We start from the raw sequence: 22296 nt of genomic DNA on the forward strand, positions 1-22296 counted from the left end.
CACACGGGGCGTGCGGCAGATGTCTGAGTAAATAGTGGTTGGCGCACCATGGCAGGGACCGGGCACAGCAGCAGTTTCCTAAGGACGGTGAGGAGGCTGGCCAGGTACTTGAGCTTGTGTTTCCCTCCTAGACCCTAACCCCCTGAGTCTCCTTGCCCCGCTCAGAGCCCTGCCGGTTCTTCTTCTCAGTGGCTCTGTTCTCTACCCTGGCTGTCCTCCTGACTCAGCGCAGGTCACGTTTCTTCCCAGGAAGCCCCGCTTACCACGCTCCCAACTTCAGCCGGTGTCTGTAACCCTCCTCTTTCCCATGTCCGTGCAGCCCAGCTGCAGAGCTGGCACAGGAGAGAAGCCCTTCTGTGAGGGGGGAAACGGCAGATAACTTGAGTTTGTCCCGTTTCCCCTCCCGGTATACCCAAGTGCCCCTCAAGTCCCCGATCCTCACCTTTACTTTGTCCACTAAGGCCATTCCTTCATTTGCCCGTAGAACCCCAAACCCGAAGCTCCCAGTCCCTATCTCTGTAGCTTCCCCCACAGTACACAACCGTCCAGAACATCACACATTCGCTCCGGCCTCGTCCACTCTGCAGTGGGCCCTCTCAACCCAGCTCACTTCACAAATGAAGAGGATCTGGTATCCCAAGCAGCGTGAGCCATACGAGACCCCACAATTAATGCAGTAAGAACAGAACTGGAAATGAGTCTTACTCCAGTCCCTCCCATCTGGAATACCAAAGGGGGGCAGCGATGGACTCAGCTGCTGTGTCCTCTGCACAGAAAAAGATTGAGCCCACAGGTGATAAGGGTGAGCCCCCAAACTGCCCTAGTCACGAACAGGACTGGTAACCTCTACCGAGTTAGGGCCCGGACATACCTCAGCTAACCTAGGCTCAGGTACTTCGTTTCCCCTCGTAATACAAAAGGGGGGCGAATCTCCTCTTCTGAAGTCTGCCAACTCTCCCAAAGAGAAGAAAGCAGAGATGAAGAAGCTTGCCTTGTTTAATGGGGAGAGAGAAAAGAAATGTGCCAGGAACATGGGGTCTAGAGGTGTGGACAGGGGGCAGCACCCGGATGGGAAGTGGAGGTGGTTTACGTGGGGGGAGATGGTGCGTGCCGAGGGGTTCTAAGGAGGCCAGTGACAGTTTCATTCTGTTGCTTTGAATGCCCTTGTCCTACAGATAGGCAGGAAAGCCCCCACCACAAGGCAGGAAGGTGGAACTGAACTCTGGCTGAAGATGGAGGGAACGCGGAACTTTCCCAGTCTCGGGTTCAGACAGACAGAGGCAGATAGCTCCATATATACAAACTTTACAGAAAATAAATAAGGAGCTGTGATCAGCTTGACTAGGTTTCATCCTGGATTCTTCCCACCCCTGTGAGAAGTAATTCCAGGGCATTAGCTGGGAACCTCTCAGGCCCTAGGCATGTTAGAACCCACCCCCTCCCCAGGAGTCCACCTCAATCCCCACAGCTCCTCGGCATCAAGAACCCAAGCCCCCAGTCTGAGGGTCTCTGGAATAGGCGCAGGGCCCGGTGCCCACGTCCCGCTTGCCAGGAGAGCACACCCAGCACTAAGTTAGTTGCCACCTGAGCCCCCTCCCAGGGCAGGGTCACAGTGGTAGCCCCTCTGGTCTGCAGCACCCTGACCCAGTCTCGGAGCAGGCACGGAACAGAGCCTTTGCTTCCAGAACCCTCGGGAGCCCCTTCAGGGCCGGGCCCCCTGTTCCATTTGCTGGTGCTGGCTCCGTACGGCAAACCTGTTGACATGCACCGGTATGGGTACGACGATCTTGGGGTTTCTCACGGGCTCCCCGGAACGGCTGCTCACATTGCCAGCTTTGATGCGCTTCCACTTGGCCCGCCGATTCTGAAACCAGATCTTGACCTGCACCTCACTGAGCTTGAGGGCGTGGGCGATCTGGGAACGCTCTGTCAAGCTCAGGTATTTCTTGCAGTGAAACTCCTTCTCCAACTCCAAAAGCTGCTCGCTGGTAAATGCCGTGCGGCGCCGTCGGCTCTTGCCCCCAGGAGCCGTGACTCCCGCTGCCACGGGTGCCCCCTCCTCCGCTCCAGTCCCCAGGCCTCCCTTGAGCTTCGGTTCAGGTCCCAGGAGAGCCCCGGGGGCCCCTGCAGAACTGTCCAGGAAACCATCCTCGTCGCTGTCACCGCCTGAGCCCTCTTCCTCCTGTTCGCTGCCTGCTGGGTCTCCTGCTGGTGCCTCCAGCTTCTCCTCATCTGAGCTGTACACCTTCCCCTCTGCTGTGGCGAGCGAAAACCAACGGACGGGGAAGGAGCCGGCAAGGAAAAGATAGGCAGGTTGGAGGCGGCACGTGGAACCATGGCCAGGCACGGACAGAATGGCGGCAGGAAGAGAGAGACCAGGACGGGAGGAGGTGGGGAGGAGGGGAGACAAGGACAGCACAGCCAGGACATGGGGTGGGGAAGAGGTTCAGGGAAGACAAAGAGATGGAAAGAAAGGTATTAACCAGCACAGATTTCACTATAGCCAGTGGCGGGGAGGGCAATCAGTGTACATCAAAGGAATGCCATTCCCAGGACGGGACCCCTCAAATCACCACCGCCACCACCCCACCTCATTCTCTCTACCCGCTACCTTCCCAGCTTCCTCCAAACCCAGGCCCAGGGCTTTCCACTCATTCACCACCCTTCCAAATCCAGACGGCCCAGGCCCCGGAGTGAAGCAGTGTGAGACTGGCTCAGGAGCCTTTCCGTCGCTCCAGGCAGGAGGCAGCCCGTCTGCGGGGTAGACGGGGAGATCACACTGTCAGCCTCGGTTACTCTCCTAGGGATCCTCACCGGCCCGGGGTTGAGCTCTGTTCTGTCTCCCCTCTTCCCCTCTGCCCTAGATCCAGAATCTCCGAATCTCATTTCCAGATGGAAACTGAAGGGTCATCTAATTCCCCGTCCTCACCAACCCCCCCCCACCCCAAATCTGGGCCCAGGAAATGTTACCAAGGGCTTTGGGACTTGTCCTTCCCCCTACTTCTAATTCTCCCTGACCAGCCCAGCCAGCCCAGAATGGGGAGCCCTCCCAGCTACAGGCCGCCTTCTCTGTGGCCAAAGCTTCTTCCAGTCGCCCAGCTCTCCTAGGCCCCTTTCAGTCCCTCCCCTCCTCCTTAACTGTAAAATGACATCATCTCTCTCCCCACCAAGGATGCCGGAACAGCACAAACAGCTGCTTTCTGCTCAAGTTCTGAATCCTGAGGACCCTGAGCTTGATGTCAGCGGGAAGAACTGGAGGGAATATGGGAGAAGATAAAGAAATAGAAGTGCAACAAGGGAAAATGTAGAGAGGAAAATGGTAAAAGAAGAAATCTTGACTCATTTGGTAGATGACTGATTATTTGTAATTACAGCCATATCAAGTGTTTTAAATCCATATGTAACTCTAATACTCTTAAATTCAATCATCGGTTTTAATCTTATCCATGGACAGTTTTGTCAGAACTTCAAATAATGGATCGTAAGTGTTTTCAGTAGTTGAGTTGTAAAACTGCCTTGTTTTCTGCCCAAAGGGCCAATAAGCAGTGAAAAAGTCAGAAGAAACCCAACCAATAGGAAAGGGAACAAGAGGAAATGGGTAACCTGGACACCAACTAGTCAGCTCTTTACCACCGAGTTCACAGTGTAAAGGGGTTGGGATTTCCTAAGGGCGGGAGTGCATCGGTCTATAACCACCACGCATCCCACGGACACTCATAAGCTCTGAGGTTGAGAATATGACCCGAAGTAAAAGAACATCAGGGAACAGTGAAATGCCTTATAAGAGGAGCAGGCTGTGCGCTTGAACACCTTCCAGCACCCCTCGCCACCTGCCTGTGTTCCAGAAGGAGCACCTTGGGGTCTCCAGGACCAGCCCGGTAACCTTCCCCAGCCCCAGAGCTCCTTTCTCTTCCCTGACGCCATCAAGCTACACCCCTTCCCTGTCCTGGAGAGCCATGTTTACACCCTCCTTAGAGGCCAGACTTCTCAGCCCATGTCCAGATCGCCCACCTCCATCACACTCAGCCTCTTTCACACCTCAACGGTATTTTTATCCCCAGCCCCTGCCTTTTCTTCCTTTAGGGCTTCATTCTTCATCTAATTTCAAAACCCGTGTGGCACACCCTCGTTTAGGCTCACCCAGCCTACCTATGTTACTCCTACTCATTGCTTTTCCTCAGTAAGCACTCTCTGTTCCCTCTAGCAGCTTCCCAGGCTTCTCGAGCACCAGCTTCACATCCATCCATCCGTCTGCCTGTCCCTCGGTCCATCTACAGAAGTTGCTCCTTGCCATACGTCCCACGCTTCATCCCAGACCTCATTCTAGCCAAATCCATGTTTTCTACAAGCGTCACATCCTTGGTTCTCTCCTTCATTAACGGCTCCTTCCCACACTACTTTCCATTTTCACAGAACTCAGACTTAACATGTCCCAAACAGAACTCCTGAACTCGCTCCCAAACCAGCTCTTCGCTATCTGTACCCACGTCCTTCTCAGCTTGGTTAGTGGTAATTCCATCCTCCTTGTTGTTCAAATCAAGCCTCACTCCTCTCTCTCACAACCCGTGCCCGCTCCTGGAGCCCGCCCTTCTCACCCGTGTCTCCTGCATCCGACCAGTCCCAGGCATCATCACGTCCCGCCTGGTTCATCAACCTGTTCTCCAAACTGGTTTCCCTGCTCCTGTCCTCCCCTCCCCTCCCCTGCCCCTCCCCAAGAACAGGTGATTCTTCTGTTCAGAATACTATACTCTCCACCTAGATTTTTGCACTCGCTCATTCCCTGTCTCCTTCAGGTCCTTACTTTACCAGACTTTCCCCGATCATCTTTTCAGAATGAAAACTCCCAGCACTCCTACCTTCTTTTTCGGCTTTATTTGTTGCTATAGTACATGTCACAGACTTTATTCATTTATTTTATTGGCTCTCTTTTCCTATTAGAATATAAGCTTCATGAAGGTAGGGATTTCTAACATATTTTTTTCACTGCTGTATCTTCAGCATCTAGAAAATTATCTGCACAGAGTAGGCACCCAGTAAATACTTATTGACTAAATAAAAAACTATTCCCAAACACTTTCTCTCTCCCTTCCTCCCTCTCTCTCCCTCTTCTGTCTCCACCTCTGTTCTTCCTTTCCCAAGCCTCTCCTAATATTCTCCACAGCGCCACCCCATCCAGTGCCCAGAAGACATTCTCTCCATGAGTATTGTTCTACCCACTTTTCAATATGTCCTCTGATCTCACATTAGCTGGAGAGAAACCCATATGCCGTGGGAATCTATAGAATCTTATGCTAAAAGAAATAAAGGAAAATCCTTCACATCATTACTAAATCCTCTGTCAATTTTTAAAACCTGGTTTGTAGTACATAATAACAAAAAGAATAATAAAAGCTTGTAAAAACCCAGCCCAATATTACAATATTCTAAGCAGCTACTAAAAAGGCAGAAACTGGATTTCAGGGCTTGAAGGATGAAATCATTTAGCACAGCTCCAAGCACCCAGGGGGTGTCCAATAAATCTAAACTGATGATGATTGAGATGAGGCTCCCAGGTTCCTTGATCTGGCAGGGCCCTCCTGAGATCATACCATCCATCCCTGTCTTCAGACAGATTCCATAAAATCAGGCCCACATAGGCAGACCTCCCTCAGTGCTGGTTTTTTTTTTTTTAAAGATTTTATTTATTTATTTGACAGAGAGAGACACAGTGAGAGAGGGAACACAAGCAGGGGGAGTGGGAGAGGGAGCAGCAGACCTCCCGCTGAGCAGGGAGCCCGATGCGGGGACTCGATCCCAGGACCCTGGGATCAGGACCTGAGCTGAAGGCAGACGCTTAACGACTGAGCCACCCAGGCGCCCCCCTCAGTGCTGCTTTTAAAGCCATACAAGGGGCACATGTTCACAACCTCTCTTGGTTACTTGATCCCGGCGGGATGCTGAACAGCAGGGGCAAGAGTTTCTCTCTGCGCCTTTATAATCATGACATTGAGGGCTCTGATAAGCAACTCTTAGAAGGAGGTGGGGGTGGGGCAATATGAAAGCAGCCAGGAGGGGGAACTACAGCTACACCTTCAGAGGAGAGGGTCTGGGGCAGTGAGCGACACTGAGATGTGGGAAAGAAAGGGCCAAAGCAAGCAGAAAAAGGACTGGGGCGGGAGACAAGTGGGGCAGACACAGTGGCAAGAGAATGAAATGATGAGTCAGAGAAACTCAAGAGGCTGGAAAGTTTAGAGAAGGACTAGGGGAAAAAAAAAATCAGGGAAAAAGAGAGCAAAAAGCTTAAAAACAAAACAACAAAAAAAATCATACCCCTTACCTTTCTTCCCCCAAAACACGACTGCATTTGGAGCAAAGCAAAACATTTTTGCCCTGCCACGTGCTCTTTGCTCCACCGAGATGGAGCACTTTAAGATGCAATCAATACCGAAAGTGAAGGAAACATATTCAGCAGAATCGGATGAGCCATACAGTAGCCCAATCCTTAACAATATAGCGATCCTGAAATGGCTTACTATTTTCTTATGGATTAGCTAAAAAATAAATGCAAGCTATTTTCTTTTATCTGATTTGTAATGAATATTAAGAGTAAATATAATCAAACAAAACAAAAATTGCACACAGAAAAATGTGTTGACTAAAAACTGACAGAAGCAAATCTTTCTAAAATTCTAAAATCTTTAGAAAGCAAATCTTTCTAAAATTTCTAATTGTGAAATTTGATTTAGAATAATTAGACTTGGTAGATATAATGTCCATAAAAGTAAATTACTAATTGCAGATGCTATAATTGGTTGATATGAGCAAAACCAAAACAAACAAAAACCTTGAGCCATAAAATGAGGCTTCATTGAAAAATTTTACATGGGAAATGATTCTGATAAGAATAATTTTAGCAGGGGCACCTGGGTGGCTCAGTTGTTAAGCGTCTGCCTTTGGCTCAGGTCATGGTCCCAGGGTCCTGGGATCGAGCCCTACATCGGGCTCCCTGCTCCTCAGGAAGCCTGCTTCTCCCTCGCCCACTCCCCCTGCTTGTGTTCCCTCTCTTGCTGTGTCTCTGTCAAATAAATAAAATCTTTAAAAAAAAAAATATTTAGCAAAAGGAAAATTTTTAAATTGGAAAAAATTTGACTATGTATATAGATAGGCCAAACAGATAGAAAGGTTCTGTTCTTTGTGTATGAAAATGAGATTATTGGTAATATAAGAGTGTATTGAGTTTTCAGCTTGTTCCTTACGTGTAAGTCTAGAGTCTGAAAAAAGTGTCGAATCTATCCAGGGGGGATGACTGTAGGGCAGACTGGTTATTAGGAAACATCTAGAGCTTTTGTGCACTCTCGTAGTGGATTATCCTAAGAACCAGAAATCACAAGGTTTGAACCTCAATTACTCGTCAAGTCCATGCGAGGGGCATTCTTCCCACCTCCAGAGAGCGGTACTCAGGCCCCAGGGACATACTTGCCTGGGGCCTTGTTTCCAAGAGGAAGGGAAGCAGCACCAGAGATCTAGAAAAGCCCATGTTTCGAATGGATCTGGTCAGGCTGGGGAAGAAATCAAGGGCCAAAGAATCCATGGTAGGTATTCTCCAGGAGAAAAAATAAACAGCACCAGATTTGCCCACCATCTAGAGGGGGAGTCCACAGCTGTGCTCACCAAGAATGATGGACCTGGGTTGTGGTGCAGAAAACCACTTTAGACCCCCAGGTATGGGAACTCACAGAGCCCCTGTGCTGCGCCTCGCCCATCCTCTTCTGTTTTAGCTCCTTTAAAATCAATAGCCTTTATTATCCGCTGAAGAGGAATCTCTCCCCCATTACACTCAGTTCTGACTTCTCTTCCCTCTACTTCCAAAATGACTACCCTCACATTCCCCAAACTACTGTCAGGACAGTAAGTCTCTTCCTGATCATCCTGGGCCAACTACTCAACTTCCTGAATACAGAAGCAATTTGGGGGACATCAAAAGGTGGAAAGAAACCCAGGTCATCCCTCAAAAAAGAGGTATGTTTACCACCACTCTCATTTCTAAATCTTCATCATCATGCCCAGGACAGAATTATTTCTCCGTTCTTTCTGGAAACAGTACTTTTTCTCCCATCATTTACAGCAATTAGCTCACTTTCAATTTGTGTTTCACTCGCCCCCATTAATTTCATGCTACTCCTCCTCCCTATAACTTCAGGTGCAATAAGGAACGTTCATTTTCACTTTCTCTCTCTCCACTCTTCCTATGACCCTTCAGCATTTCTTACTCCAAACTGACATGGGAATTTTCTCTACACCCCTCCAACCTTCGATGACAGGTTCAGGGCAATTTGCCCCCACTCAGAGCTCCTCCTCATGACGTAGCAGCAGTACCATTGTCAAGGGCACCCTTGCTACCTTCAACGTTCCAAAACATTTTCACACTTACTATTTACCTCGAAGCAACTCACTGAAATAGAGTAGACCTATTAGTAGTACTAATGGAAGTTTGGTAACCTTATCTCAGGTGAAAAAACTGAGTTTCCGAAAGATTGAGTGATTCTCCTAAGTCACACAGCTAGAGATAGATTAATGTCTAGAACCTTGGTCTCCGAAATTTCCAACCAACGCTCCTTCTATCCTTTCCCCTCCCACTCCAAGTAAATGCCCAGATGCCTCATCAGATAACTAACCTTGCTACCAAACCCAGTTTCAGTCCAGACCTCATCCCTTTCACTTATCACTCCAGAGCCCTAGCCTGATCATTAATATCTCCCCTTACCACGCTCAGAGAAGGCTCTTAAATTGCCACTTACCAAATTTCACCTTTGTCCTCAAATAGGCTCTTTGTCCCATCATTTCCCCAAGACAAAATTCCTATCAGATCTATTTTTTTTTCTGTCATTATTGCTTTGTATGATGTAATCTTACCAGCCAGCATTCCTTTTATTTAGAAATGTATTTTCTTGTTTTAAAAATAACATTGCCAAATTATGGAAACAGTTTTGGTTTAATATCCATTTTTCTTCTAGCTTCTACTTTACAAGTGTGTCACCCATCCCTCAAGCACAGCTCCTTCTTATACAGGAATCACCCTCACTGAGGAACAGACATTTTTCTACCATCCTCATCTCTCTCCACCTTCCTCATTACAGAGCTCTCTTCAGAGCTCCTCTCTTGGTGTCTCTTCCATCACTCCTAGGGCTACTTCTCTAGCCAGAGAGAAGGCTTTCCTCCCTGATACTGAAAGGGAGTTAAGATACATCCTTGCCTTTCTTTCTGGTTGAGGTAGACATCTGCTTGGGGTTTGTTTTTGTCTGCTCAGCATCCCTTCCTCCTTTTGTTCACTAACAACACCCCCTCCCTTTGGGCACTGCCTCTCATCAACTACCCAGTATAGTGGGACTGTCAATCACATTTCCGCACCTTTGTGACAACGTAGGCACGTGACCTGGATCTGACCAATCCGAACATCCCATCTCTCCATCCCCCTGGAGACTGGACTCAAGGTAGTTAATCAGTCACCCTGGAATTTTGTATATGCTAGAATCTACTGGGGTCTCAACCTGGGATTATAAAAAATTAGAGCTGCTGATGCGTGTGCCCTTTCTTACTTCTCTTAAGGAGAGAACGAGGCAAAGAAAGAGAGAGGAGCTGGGCTGAAAGGACAGAAAGATCTAGCAATACCGTTTGCATTTCTGGATCCACTCAACTCCTGTACTTAAGAGTCATGTGAATCAATAAATGCCCATTTTAGCTTAAATTGGAGTTAAGCTACTGTCACTTGCAAACCAAAGAGTTCTACATCCCATGCTGTAACTGGAAGTGACAATGATCACAAGACTCCAGGGAAAGTAAGCCTCTCTACCTCACTCCCACTGCTCTCCCATCCCAACTAATGTTTCCACGTTACCTGAAATTATTCATAATAATACCATCTAATATTCCACCAGCTTGAAATTCACTTGGACTTCTAAAAAAATCTCCTTGGGGTGCCTGGGTGGCTCAGTCGGTTAAGCATCTGACTCTTGATTTTAGCTGAGCTTATGATCTCGGGGTCATAAGATCCAGCCCCACATAGGGCTCCACACTCAGTGGGGAGTCTGGTTCTCTCCTTTTCCTTCTCCCTCTGCCCCACATCCCTCTCTCTAATAAATAAATCTTTTTAAAAGTCTCCTTAATCCATCTAAGTATGAATTATTTTAATCCAATAGCTTTCCTCCCAACATCAAGCTGAGATCCGATATATGAGAGAATAGGAATTGTGGCGAAGAAAGGAGAGGGTTTTTTTTTTTTTTTTAATATATATACAATGTAAAGAAAAGAAGAACAGGCCCCAATGGGACACAGAAGAAGGGCTTTTGGGTAGTCTTGGGATCCACAGAGAATGTCCAAATTCGAGACAGGGAAACCAAAGGAGGCAGAAAGAGCCAAAGAAAAAATGTGAAATCTACCCTTATGAGATGCATACATTGGTTCTTTTCTGGCATTCCCCGCAGAAACACCTCTCAGAATACAGTGCTATTTCTATCATTACTCCCAGATGTATATCTCCTTATCAGTACAGAGTGTCACTTATCCTAGCCAGTTCTTAATAAAGAAGTCTTCCCCAACTTAATTCCCAGATATGCTCCCCATCCATTTCCAGTACAAGGACAATATCAGTAGTTTCTTGCACACCAATTACTTTAGGATACTGGACAAATATCTTCTCATTTAATCCTTAACTCTGTGAGGTAAGTATTGTTGCCCTATCCTGCTGGTGAGGAAGCTGTGACTGCAGAGGTTAGTATTTTGCTGTTGATATTTCTCTCACAAAAAAAAGGGGGTAGCATTAAGATCTGTATCCAAAGCCCACGCTCATTCCTCTGTGCGGCACCCTATCTCCTTTGTGAACACTGACTTCCCCGTTCGCCTATCACAAACACTGTACCAGATGAAGAAATAATAGAGAAGGCCAGCAACTGATTCCACAACTTTTCTTTTTCTCCCCCCCCCAATGGGCACTGCTTCCTTCCCCACCAGGTAAAGTCGGGCACAACTGGTCCCTAATCTTTTTGGCCTCGATAAGATCGCCTACCTTCATGAAATGTTTCTCTCTCATTATATACGTCCACAGCCATAGCCAGTCACCCCTCCCCAATCCCAGATGACAGAGCCTGTTCTATCCTAAAGCCCAGCCCTGACTCCACCTCAAGATACACAGCGGCCTCCTCTTGGGCACAACTCAGCACCGGGAAGTAGAGAATTTCCCCCAATCCCTTTGCTCGGGGTGCTTTTTTTTTTTTTTTTTTTAAGGGAAACAATTCATTAATAAAGGTCTCCTTACAGATAAAACAGAGTTGTGGAGCTGGAAGTGACCTTGGAGATCATCTAAGTCAAACCCTTAATTGTACTGATGAGGAAGTTAAGCTACAGAGAGGCCAGGATCATTCGGTCCCGTACTTCCAGTAGCTGCACAGAACCATGGAGAATGGCTGTCACCCACTGCAGCCCAAAGCACTTCTTACCTTCACTCCCAGGAGGATTTCGTCTTCCTCCCTTCTCTTCCTGTTGCTCCCAATATTGACTTCCCTTGAAATATCATTTCCTCCACAATTCAGTCAAGAAATCCATCTCCCATTACCCCCAGGTCAGAAACAGTTCTTTCTGTTTCTCCCATCCTCAATTTTCACACCCTAGTCTCTGGGAGTCCCTGCAGCCCCCTGGCTTCTAATACAGATTTCTCAGTTCATCACTTGAAGGTCATTCCTTACCCTTCCATGGTGGGAAGGGAATGAAGACGCTGCTTCACAACCACTTCCTACTACAACTTAATTCAGCTTGTGGGAGTCGCTGTTCTAGCACACCAAATTCAAGCATCTCTCCTCCCCAAATTCTTTCTCCCAATTAGCACACCAGTGTTTCTTCCACATTACTCTAAGCTGACAATTTTCTCCCATATTTCCAGTGAAAAACCCCAACCTCCTCTTCACCGCCCCCAACCCAGCCCTCTCTGCTCACCGTCCTCATTTGTACAACCATGGGCGCCACCGCCTGCGTCAAAAGCTCCGTCCTTCCCACCGGTTCCGAACCAGGGCTGCTTCTCTCCTACCCCAGCACGGGGCACTTTCTCCTGTTCCCTCTAGATAAAAATTCTCTCCCACCAAACTCTTTCCCTGTCGTCATTCCTACTTAAGTTTCCCTCTTTTTGTACATCCGCTCCATAATGCTGTCATTTCTATTTCCTCATTCCCAGCTTCAAGGCAAAGATCCTTCTTTCCCAATTACTTCGGAGGCAAAATTCCTGCCTATAGCCTCCCATCGTAATATTATTCTCATTGCAAAGCACTTTGTTCATCATACCATGTTCCTCCTCTCCAATTAAAATATTTCCCCCTCGGGGCGCCTGGGTGGCTCAGATGGTTAAGCGTCTGCCTTCAGCTCAGGTCATGATCCCAGGGTCCTGGGTTCGAGTCCCACATCGGGCTCCCTGCTCAGCGGGGAGACTGGGTCTCCCTTTCCCTCTGCCTGCTGCTACCCCTGCTTGTGCTCTCTCTCTCCTGTCGAATAAATAAAAAAATCTTTAAAAAATTTTTTAAAAATAAAAAAGAATAAAATATTTCCCCCTCATTATTCCAATTACTGCCTTGCTCCCATTACTCCCAGTATAGGCTATTTATGCCCATCACTCTGAGTATGAGAATTATCCTCCTAATCATCTAAATCTCTATCTCCACATTTCCATATGCCACTGCAGAGATCTCCCTTCTCTATTCAATCCTCCCAAGTGTTACCTTCACTGTGGTATAAGGCACCTCAGTATCCCACTCCAATCCTCCAGATAAAATTTTTCTCTTGCCACTTCTGGGATCTCTGTCTCTCCACTAGGGGTTCTTAACCCTTTTTATGCCATGAACTCCTTGGCAGTCTGATACAACCCATGAACCCCTTCTCAGAATAATGCGTTTAGGTATATAATATAAAATACATAGGATTACATTAGAAGCCAACTATACAAAAATGCAGTTTTCAGATATTTAAAAATGAATTTGTGTTATAATCATGTACGTTTATTAATTCATTAAACAAGATGCCTCCAAGGCTATAAATTTATAAGGAAATATCTGTAATTTCTGTTGGTGACACAAATCTCAGTTACTGCTGAAACTACTATGGTTTCTGGCCTACACTCATAACTGAAGAAAATGCCAAATTTTAGTTAGAAGTTAGCAAAAATAAAGATGTAATTTTTCCCCACCCATAATAAACAGATCCTTTTATAAGAGGTCCATGAAATCCATGTTAGAACCCTACTTTAAACATCAAAGCTAGAAAAACAAGCTTTTATTTTATGGAATTGACCGAAACATTAAAAATAATCTGAATCAAAACCTTTACATTACAGATGAGGAAACTGAAGCCAAGAGAGGTTGTGAGGCTTTGAATCTCCCGTAGTGTCCGGAATATACTAAGTCCATAACAGACACACAATAAACGTTCCCTGAATTGAAGGAAGCAATTTGCCAAGGTTGTGCAGCTAAGTGGCAGGGCTGACCCCTGAGCACAAGTGTCACGACTCCTCGATACATGTTCCTTCAATCCCATTAAGTTAATGCAACATGTGCCTTTCTATAAATGCCAGGGGAGCAAACATTCTCACCGTGTGCTCTTCCTCAAAATTTCTAGGAAAGCATGGGTCTCCATCATTTCCAAGAAAAATTTCCCTCCTTTTTCTAACAACAGAAGTCTCTGATTCCGTGTCACATTATTATTTCCTGTTTTTCTCTCATCAGTAAATACATCTGGACAGTCATAATGCGTACCTATTCAAAAATTAATCGATGGTCATCTAAAATGGTCTCCTGTTATAATCAGGTGCTTAGCTTACAGCAATCAGCCCTCAAACATCATGCTCCTAGGAAGTTTCCCTAGTTTCCTTGCATGATTTCCATCATTACTGCCAATCTCTGTTCAGAAATTAGCAAATTTGGGGGCGCCTGTGTGACTCAGTTAAGTGTCCGACTCTTGGTTTCGGCTCAGATCATGATCTCAGGGTCCTGGGATTGAGCCCCATGTTGGGCTCTGTGCTCAGTGGCGGTCTGCTTGAGATTCTCTCCCTCTCCCTCTGCCCTTCCCCCTGCTCACTCTCTATCTAAAATAAAATCATTTTTAAAAGTTAGCAAATTTTTTTAGTTTAAAATAAGGTTCACTATACTGCCATCTCCTGGGTTCGTTCCATCACATTCTCTTTCCTGTATCATCTCAATGTTTTCTTTTCAAATATTCTTTCACCATGCTCACTACTGGCATTATCTTTCATGTCAATCTCTCCCTGTATTTTTATCATCCATCCAACAATTATGTATGGATTATCTACCATCCTTCACTTCTTAAGTCTTCGTTTTCAAGCAATCCAACTCCTTTCTCCCTGAATCATTGCTCTAAGCACCCCCAATTTAAAGTTTTCTTCTGCATTTCCCCAAATGGACAGCTCTTTCTATCATTCCCCTCAGCACCCAGGATCACCTTTACCCATCGTTGCTGAAATGTGTATCTGCACATCTCCAGGTTAGCTGTGATTACTCTCAGGCAGAGCTCACATGCACCTTCACATACAACAGGACCATCACTGCCCAACTCACTCAAGGCAGAATTCTCTTTTCCTTCTGTCATTTAGAGTTTACTACTGTCTTTTCTCCATTATTCCTAATACATCGAATACTTTGCCATCACCCCAATTCAAAGCTCCTTTTCCCCATCACTTTCACATGACTCTGTTCTTACGACTCTCTGGATCTCTTATGTTAATGAATACAACACCACTGCCCACATGAGGCTACTGACCATTTGAAACATGGCTAAACTGAACTGAGATGTGCTGAAAGTATGAAATGTACACTGGATTTCAAAGATAATATGGAAGAAGGATATAAAATATCTCATTAAATTTTTTTATATTGAGTAATGATAAAATAGTGTTGGACATATTGGGTTAAATAAAATGTATTAAAATTAATTTCACCTGTTTATTTCTACCTTTTTAAGATGGCTAATAATGTTTTAATTACATAAATGGCTTGCTAGACAGCACCACTCTGGGCTCTTCTATTGATTCATACTTTTAAATCTTCTCTATGAATTCAAAATTCTCTCCTCTTTTATCACTTCTACTAAGACACCTTCCCCAATTATCCTCACTGTTCCCCACTTTCTAAACCCAGAATTATTTTCAATCTACCATTCTCCGTATCTTTTCTACCCATTATTTCTGTACATGGTATTTCTTTTTGCCTGTTAATATAGCTTCTGCCCCTGCAACTGAACCATAATAAAGTTGTTTTCTTTATCATCAGTCGTAGTAAGGTGGTGTCTCTCTTAACTCGAAGCAAAATTTCAGAAAAAAATAGTAATTCCCAGCAAAAAGAACTTCATTCACCATTCTCCAGATTGGCCTATCTTCACTATAATTTCATTTAATAGGACTAGTAACTGTAAAACACTAAACAAATGTAAATTAATAATTTCAGACCAATGTCAGTCATTCACACTAGAACAGCAATTCCTCCTCTGTCATTTCAAAGATAGCATTCTTTCTCCAAACTCTTCTAATGTTGAGGTTTCAATCCCATTATTCAAGCAAAAACTCTCATTTCATGCTAAATACTCTAATACAATTCCCAAAATAGAGTATTCGTTTTCCCACCATTTTCAGCATGGGCCATGTGTCATCACTCCCCAAACCAATTTTATGTCCAACGTTTCTGGAATTTCCTTTTCTTTTCTCAACTACTTCAGGAAAAAAAAATGAAGACTGGGCAGGTGGACGTGAGTGGTGTAGTGTGGAAGAGTCAGGAGGGTCTGTACTGAGAGTGATAAGTGGGGGGTCACAGATAAAGATCTTCCAGTCACTATCCTCTTTGAAGGTTTCTTCTGAAATCTCTCCTTCCTGCCCTGCCCCTTAAGCCCCACTATAAACCCTTTATGTGTACCTCTTCCCAATATGAGTGATTACCTTCACTCTACCACCTCTCAGAATTCTTCCTCCATAAGGTCTCCTTCCCATCATTCTTGTCTTTACTCCAAGAACAAGTGTCTTTGATTGCTTCCAGTATTTTCCTTAGATGATGATCTTTCCTTCATCATTCTCTCTATACAAATTCCAGTTTACTATCACTCCCAGTATTGAAAAACCTTTTTAAAAATTTAATCCTAGAGTAGACACTTCCCTGTTTCCTACCAGGACATTTATTTAGCTCTGTCCCAAGCCTCTCAAAACAGAACTCTCTCACACACACACTTCTGGTCCAGAGATGCTGTTCCCTCTTCATCTCGCTCAGGCTAGAAATCCCTTGTACCTCTATCTTCCAGTAGACAGACCTCTTCTCTCTCATATTCTCTCTCTGGATAATCTGGGGATAGAGTGCATTTGTTGGTCCTTTCCTCTATTTTTCTTTCCTCAATATTTCTCTTCTGTTCTTTTCCTCTGCTTACTCCTCCCTCTCTCTCTCTCTCTCTCTCTCTCTCTCTCTCACTGCCTGGTTTTACAGCCAATATTCTATCTGCTTCAGAAAAGAGCCTTCATTCTACAAATGTCAAAATAAACAACTGCGGGGAAGCTGAAAGAGTAGGACACGTTCTCCCATGGTTTAGGCATCTTCCTCCCCAGATTCTCCTTCCCTAGGATGTCTCCCTTTCTGCTCCCCCTCAGCTCATCTCTTCCTCAGGTGTCTGCTTGTTCCTCCAGCTCCTATTGCCCCCAAAGCCATCCCTCTGATGGTCTGCCTTGCTCTTTTCTGCCTTAAGACTATTATTGCAAAAATCCTACTGATCCGTTCTTCTTCCGATCATCCTGCCAGCTGCTTTCCCCCTCCCCTCCAGGCCCTTTTATCTTGTGGACATTTCCTCCCACCTTCCAGTTGCTGCTCTATCATTTCCTTTTGATCCTCCTTGGGAGATGCTGCTCAGACTTCAGCCACTGGATCCCCCTGGCCCAACCAGGTCCGAAACAACAGCTGAACCCGCAAAGCCAAAATGCCCAGGGCTAAAGGGGAAAAGGAAAGGAAGACAGGCTCTGTAGCAGCACTTGGGGTCTGGAAGAGTGGTTAGACCTTCGGATAATTTCAAGGAAGGGCCCAGAAACCTATCACCAGGAACTGTCTTCTCCTGGCAAAGGACAAAAGGACTCTTGGGTCTCCTCCTTGCCTCTGCTAGAGTCAGCCCCCAGGCCTCCTGGGGTCACTTTTACCTGCTAAGCTGAAGTGACAAATGGTTAAGCAGAGGTGGATTCATCCTGGCGCTAAAGAAGTTTAAGCTTCAGGAACCCCACGCTTGCATGCAGCCTGTTTTCCTTAAACAGAGTCCACTAAATTGTATAAGCTCTGGATCTCATCACACCTGGATCTGCCCCTGGATGGGGGAAAGCTCTTCTGGCATCTAGGGCTTGAGGATCGATTAGGGAGGTCAGGAGGGCTCCGGGTAGCTTGATTCTATACAGGGTTCAGTTTGATACACCCTGCCTCTATTGAGAGGGCACCTTCCCATGGAGAGCCAGGGTTCCTGAATTACCTCTTGGCTGAATCTCACTGGTTCCAGAATCTTAGCTATATTCTCGACTCCAGGCTTTGTGCCACGCCCAACCCAGCCCAGCTTTAGCCTCCATCTTGACCTCCCCGGGTCAGTCCTGGTCCAGCAGGTGCTAGGCCCCCTGCTAGCTAATGTTCCCTTAGGCCCCCTACTCAGTTCTTCAGGGCTGATCTCTAAATGTGCCAATTCAGAAGTGACCTCTACTACTAAGGCAAAGACAGGTCACCAACGTGGTCACCATTGCTTGGACCCTCCCTTTGCCCCTGCATTCACAGAGCCTATTTGGGATCAGTACAATCTTCTCAGAAGCCAGAACTGCCCTCCCCTTACTGAATTGACAGCTGCCCCCATGTACCCTCACCCTTGGGTCTTGCTAGTGTCCCCAGGAATCCCACAGTTGCAGCTTCTCTATTCTCCGCAGAGGAGAAAAATGAAGGGATTCTTAAAAAGAGAAGTGGGAGCAAAGGCTTGAGGACTAGAACGTGGGAAGGAAAGGTACTAATTTGGAAGGGAGTACTGGGAAGTCTTGGGTGAGGCTTCAGGCACTCTGGAAGACAGAGCGGGGCAGCGGTTCTGGGAATCCAGAGGTGCCGTGTGTGGAACAGAATTGGAGGCGGTTCTGCAGAACCCGACATCTGGGGGTCTGGGATTCCAGGGCTCCAGGCAGGTGCCCAGATTCTGAGCAGGCTGCTGTCTGGGATTTCCAAGTGAACGAGCCTCCCGCCCGGCGCCCTGGTCGGCCCAGCACTTACCCGGCAGACTTGGGAAAGTCGCTGAGAAGTGCGCAGGCGGGGGCGGTGGGGGCTCTGCCACTTTGTCCCGGGCGGGCAGCAGCTCGTCGGCTTCCAGCCCGCCCTCCGGGCGTCGGCCGCCCGGCTCGGGGTTGTTCCGGGCGGCGGCGGCGGCGGCGGCAGCGGCGAGCTCCTGGGGCCCGTAGAAGGCGTCGGGCGGCTCCGCGAAGCTGGGCAGTGCGGTGGTCAGCGCCACCATCGAGGGCACGGCCTGGCCCAGTCCCGCGCAGAAGGTGTTGGTAAGGCGGCCGGCAAAGGAGGCTAGTGGGGCGAGAGGCGGGAGGCCAGCCGGCAGCGGCGCAGGGGCCAGCGCCTGCGGCAGCACTAGCGGCCGGTAGGGCATGAACATGGGGTAGCCGGTGTAGAGCAAGTGGCCCGAGCGAGGCGGCGGCGGCCCGATCAGGGAGTCGATGGAGAAGGCAGTGCCCGGGCCCCCACCACTGCCCCCGCCACTGCCCCCGGGGGCACCCCCGCCTCCAGCTCTCTGCATCGTGCCCGGAGCTCCGGCCGCCCCGGGGCGCTCCCCTCCGGGCGCCGCCGTGCGCCCCGCGGCTCGGGCGCCCCGCGCGGACACGCAGGGCTCGCTCCCAGGCTCCCGGCCGAGGTGGCGGCGGGGCGCGGGCTCGGCGCAGTGTGGCTCCGGCGCCGCGCTCCCTCTCTCTCATAAGGAGGGAGGGGGCGGGCGAGCGGGCGGGCTGGGGGTGTCGCCCTCCGGACTCATCCATCTTCCTCAAATTACGCTTCACTTCCTCCCTCCGCCCGCCGCTGCCGCGCCCGGCTCCGCTCCCTCCGCAGAGCCCGTTCCCAGCGGCCCGGCCGGCCGGCCCGGGACCCCCGCCCGCTCCCCGCGGCCCAACCAACTATTATTAATGGAGATTGATGAGGCCGGACACGCCGCTTTGTGAAAGTTTGCGGCCGACGAGAAGGCGGCGGCAGCTGCTGGGCCGGTGCCCCTCTCTCCACCCAACCCGCCCCCACTCAGCCCACCCTGCCCGGGCGTGGACGTGGCGCGGGACGCCAGGCAAGGAGAGCGCCCCGGGAGGGGCCGGACCACAACGCCCCAGGCCCCGGGCCGCCGCCCTCCGTCGGACCCTGGGCGGGTCCCCGGCGTGCCTCCCCGCCCCCGACGCCCCTTCCCCGGACGCCCCAAGAGCAAGCCGTGGCCACGCGGGCTGGACGGGACCTCGGCGCCCCCTCGGGCGGCGAGGCGGGAACGGCAGGGGGCGCGCTCTGCCGCCGGGCGCCGCAGCTCAGGGCCCGTGGACTGGGTGGGGGTGGGGGGGCCTTTTCCCCTTGGTAGTTTTTTCCCCCGACTCCATTCCCCTCTCCCCGGGTCTCTTTTCTCTTGACATTGGCTCTTCCCCTTCCTCGTCCCCTCCTCCGACGCGGACTGCCTCAGTTCCTCACTGTGGCCTCTGTGGGTAATTTCCTCGAGCGCCCACACTCTGCCAAGTACGTACCATTCCTCTCACCTTTCCCCTCCGTCTTTCTCCCATCCCTTACATGCTTTTCCTTCCTCCACTCTTCCCTTTCCTGCCGTCCTTCCTACTCCTATCTGATTATTCCTATTTCTCGTTCCCTATCCCAGTTGTCTTATTCTATTTTTCCCCCTCATTTCTCACCTATATCGTGTATCTCTTGTCTGTCTCTCTCTCCCTCCCTCTCTCTCCCTCTCTCCTGCTATTAATTTCCCTGATTGGCTCCCCGGCTCCAGCACCGCTGATGAGCCCTATTCATTCCTGGGCCTGACACTCTCGACCTGCCCTAGCTGATTGCTGGGGGCTGGCCCCAGGAGCGCTGATGAGCCCCAAGGGTCAGCAGCGCTAATTATTCGCTAATTGCAGATGACTCTGTTCACCTCCCCCATTCTCAAACACAGAAATGGTAGCGTCTTTTACCACCCCCACCCCCTATTCCCAGCGGTATAGTTGTCAGTCTAGAGGCAAAAGTCATGGGCACTTTTGCTCGATAGGTCAACCGGCAAAAAAGACTTAAGACAGGCAAGTCGACAGGAGAGTGACGCGAATTTCAGGATCCAGAGCAAGCCTAGCTAGCTAAAATGAAGGTCACCTGGTCACCGGGAAACTGTTACTCAGGTGGGCCAGGGAGAGCCAAGCCAATTAAAAGTAATAGCAAAGCCAGGCCAGTTTAGGAAGATGCAGTCTAGATAGGGGAAGTTACTTGGCTCAGGTGAGGAGGGAAACCTATGCCCAAGAGTCTCGGGGTTTCTGAGCCAAGGCAGAGCAGGCAGGAGGGAACTCTGGATCTCAGTGACATTTGTTCAAATCAGGAGTGTCGTGGTGGCCTAGTGAATACCACTAATGTCAGACGTATGACAAAACAGCACCCTGAAAGATACTGTCACTAGGGTGGGACAGAAAAGGGTGGGACCCTAGAAGGGACCTTTCCTTGGTTATGCTTGATTGACAATTCATCAGGGAAAAGGAGGAGTGTGGTTTCCATGACGTCCTGACCTATCCTGGGCTCTACATTAAACTCAGGAAACCTCTTAGAGACAAGTCTGGTGGGAAGATGTCGCCACAGAGAAAGAAGAGGCGCCTCACCTTAGGTCTGGGAACCCTGCCTCCCTGAAGGGTACTGGGATAATCTTTGCACATCCTCCTAAAGATCTTCTTCAGAACCCTTTGCTAAATTAACCAAGCACTTCAGGGTACCAATATGGAAGACCAGACTTCAAAAGTGTACTGTACTTTAAAAATGAGAGGTCAGTACTTGGTTTGATGGCTTTACAGTGTTGGATACACAATAGAGGCTTATTGACTTGATAAATTATTGAGAGAACTTTGGGTTACAATCACTGAAATTAAAGCTGTATGAGCAGTAACAACACCAATCAAAGCATGAAGGAAGAGACAGTTTTTAAAGGAACTGCATTCATTTTTTGTATAGGTAATAAAATTATCTAGTACAAAATTCCAAAAACTCAACGGGGTATATACTGAAACATCTCCCTCCCACCAGTACCCCCCCACACACACTCATAAAAGGCCACTTTAATAAGCCTGTCGCTCTCTGGTAGGACAGAATGGATCATGCACTGTCAGGGACTCAAGGTTAAAGACCCTCTGATCTTGAAGATGTATGTCATCCAGCTCAAGCCAAGAGCTTATTGCCCAGAACTAGACTTAGTAAAGTGAAATCCTCTGCTCAAGCTGGCAGAGGGTACAGGCTTAAAGCTTGTTGCCAACAAATCCCAGCTGGCCCCCAAACCTGAAATGAGGCAAGTGAAGCCCCAGGGACTTTGTATTGCCCTGGTGTGCCGCATGTTTGCTGGATACTGTATTTTGTAACCCATTTATGTACGCGATCTGCCCCCTGGCCATGCTCAGTCATGAAGTGTGACTTCGGCAGAGTCCTTGACATTCACTGGCTAACCCAGGATGAAAGCCACGTACACAGTGGCAACCGAAGCAACCCATTCCCTCTCCCTGCCCTTCTGTAGACTGCAGAACCAAGGCCAAATGGTAAATGGAAAAAAGCACTGGCTGGAGTAGTAAGAGTGGAGTTCAGTTTCTGTTCTGACCCCTCACAGAGCCATGTAACCTTGGCCCCTCTGACTTAACTCCATCTGTGAGAGAAAGTGGTAAGTATCTACTCTGTCAAAAAGCCAGCGCAAGGATCAAGCGAACATGAAGAAATGCCTTTCAAAATACCTTCCCTTCCTGCACTAAATGGACAGAGAAGAGCACAGTGGTCGAGAAGAGAAGTCCCCTGGATCGGTGGTTCTCCTCTACTTCACCATCAGGACCAGGGAAGAAGCGGTCACTATCAACTCTGAATAGAGCTGGCTCCTCTCTTCACCGAGAGGAAACTCTGTGCTTCTCTTACTGAATCTCCGAACACGCCCATTGTGGGCAAGCACTTTTCTCACTGTCCAAAACAGTATTCTGCTTCTTTAATTGTCCACATCCTCTAACTTGTCCCACTCTCACGATTTCACCTGTTGGGTAAAGGCTCA

The 22296-nt window shown here is 48.4% G+C and overlaps 1 protein-coding gene across 1 annotated transcript; it reads right to left on the reverse strand.

The window, feature by feature from the left end:
• Positions 1–1702: 1702 nt before the first annotated feature.
• Positions 1703–18807, reverse strand: GBX1 (gastrulation brain homeobox 1). Its single transcript, XM_021692996.1, has 2 exons — positions 18279–18807; positions 1703–2256 (listed from the first exon to the last, which is right to left on the reverse strand). The coding sequence occupies exons 1-2, from the start codon at positions 18805–18807 to the stop codon at positions 1703–1705; spliced, it is 1083 nt and encodes a 360-aa protein (XP_021548671.1).
• Positions 18808–22296: the final 3489 nt, after the last annotated feature.

This window comes from Neomonachus schauinslandi, chromosome 12 (assembly GCF_002201575.2).
Source record: "Neomonachus schauinslandi chromosome 12, ASM220157v2, whole genome shotgun sequence".
NCBI lineage: Eukaryota > Metazoa > Chordata > Mammalia > Carnivora > Phocidae > Neomonachus > Neomonachus schauinslandi.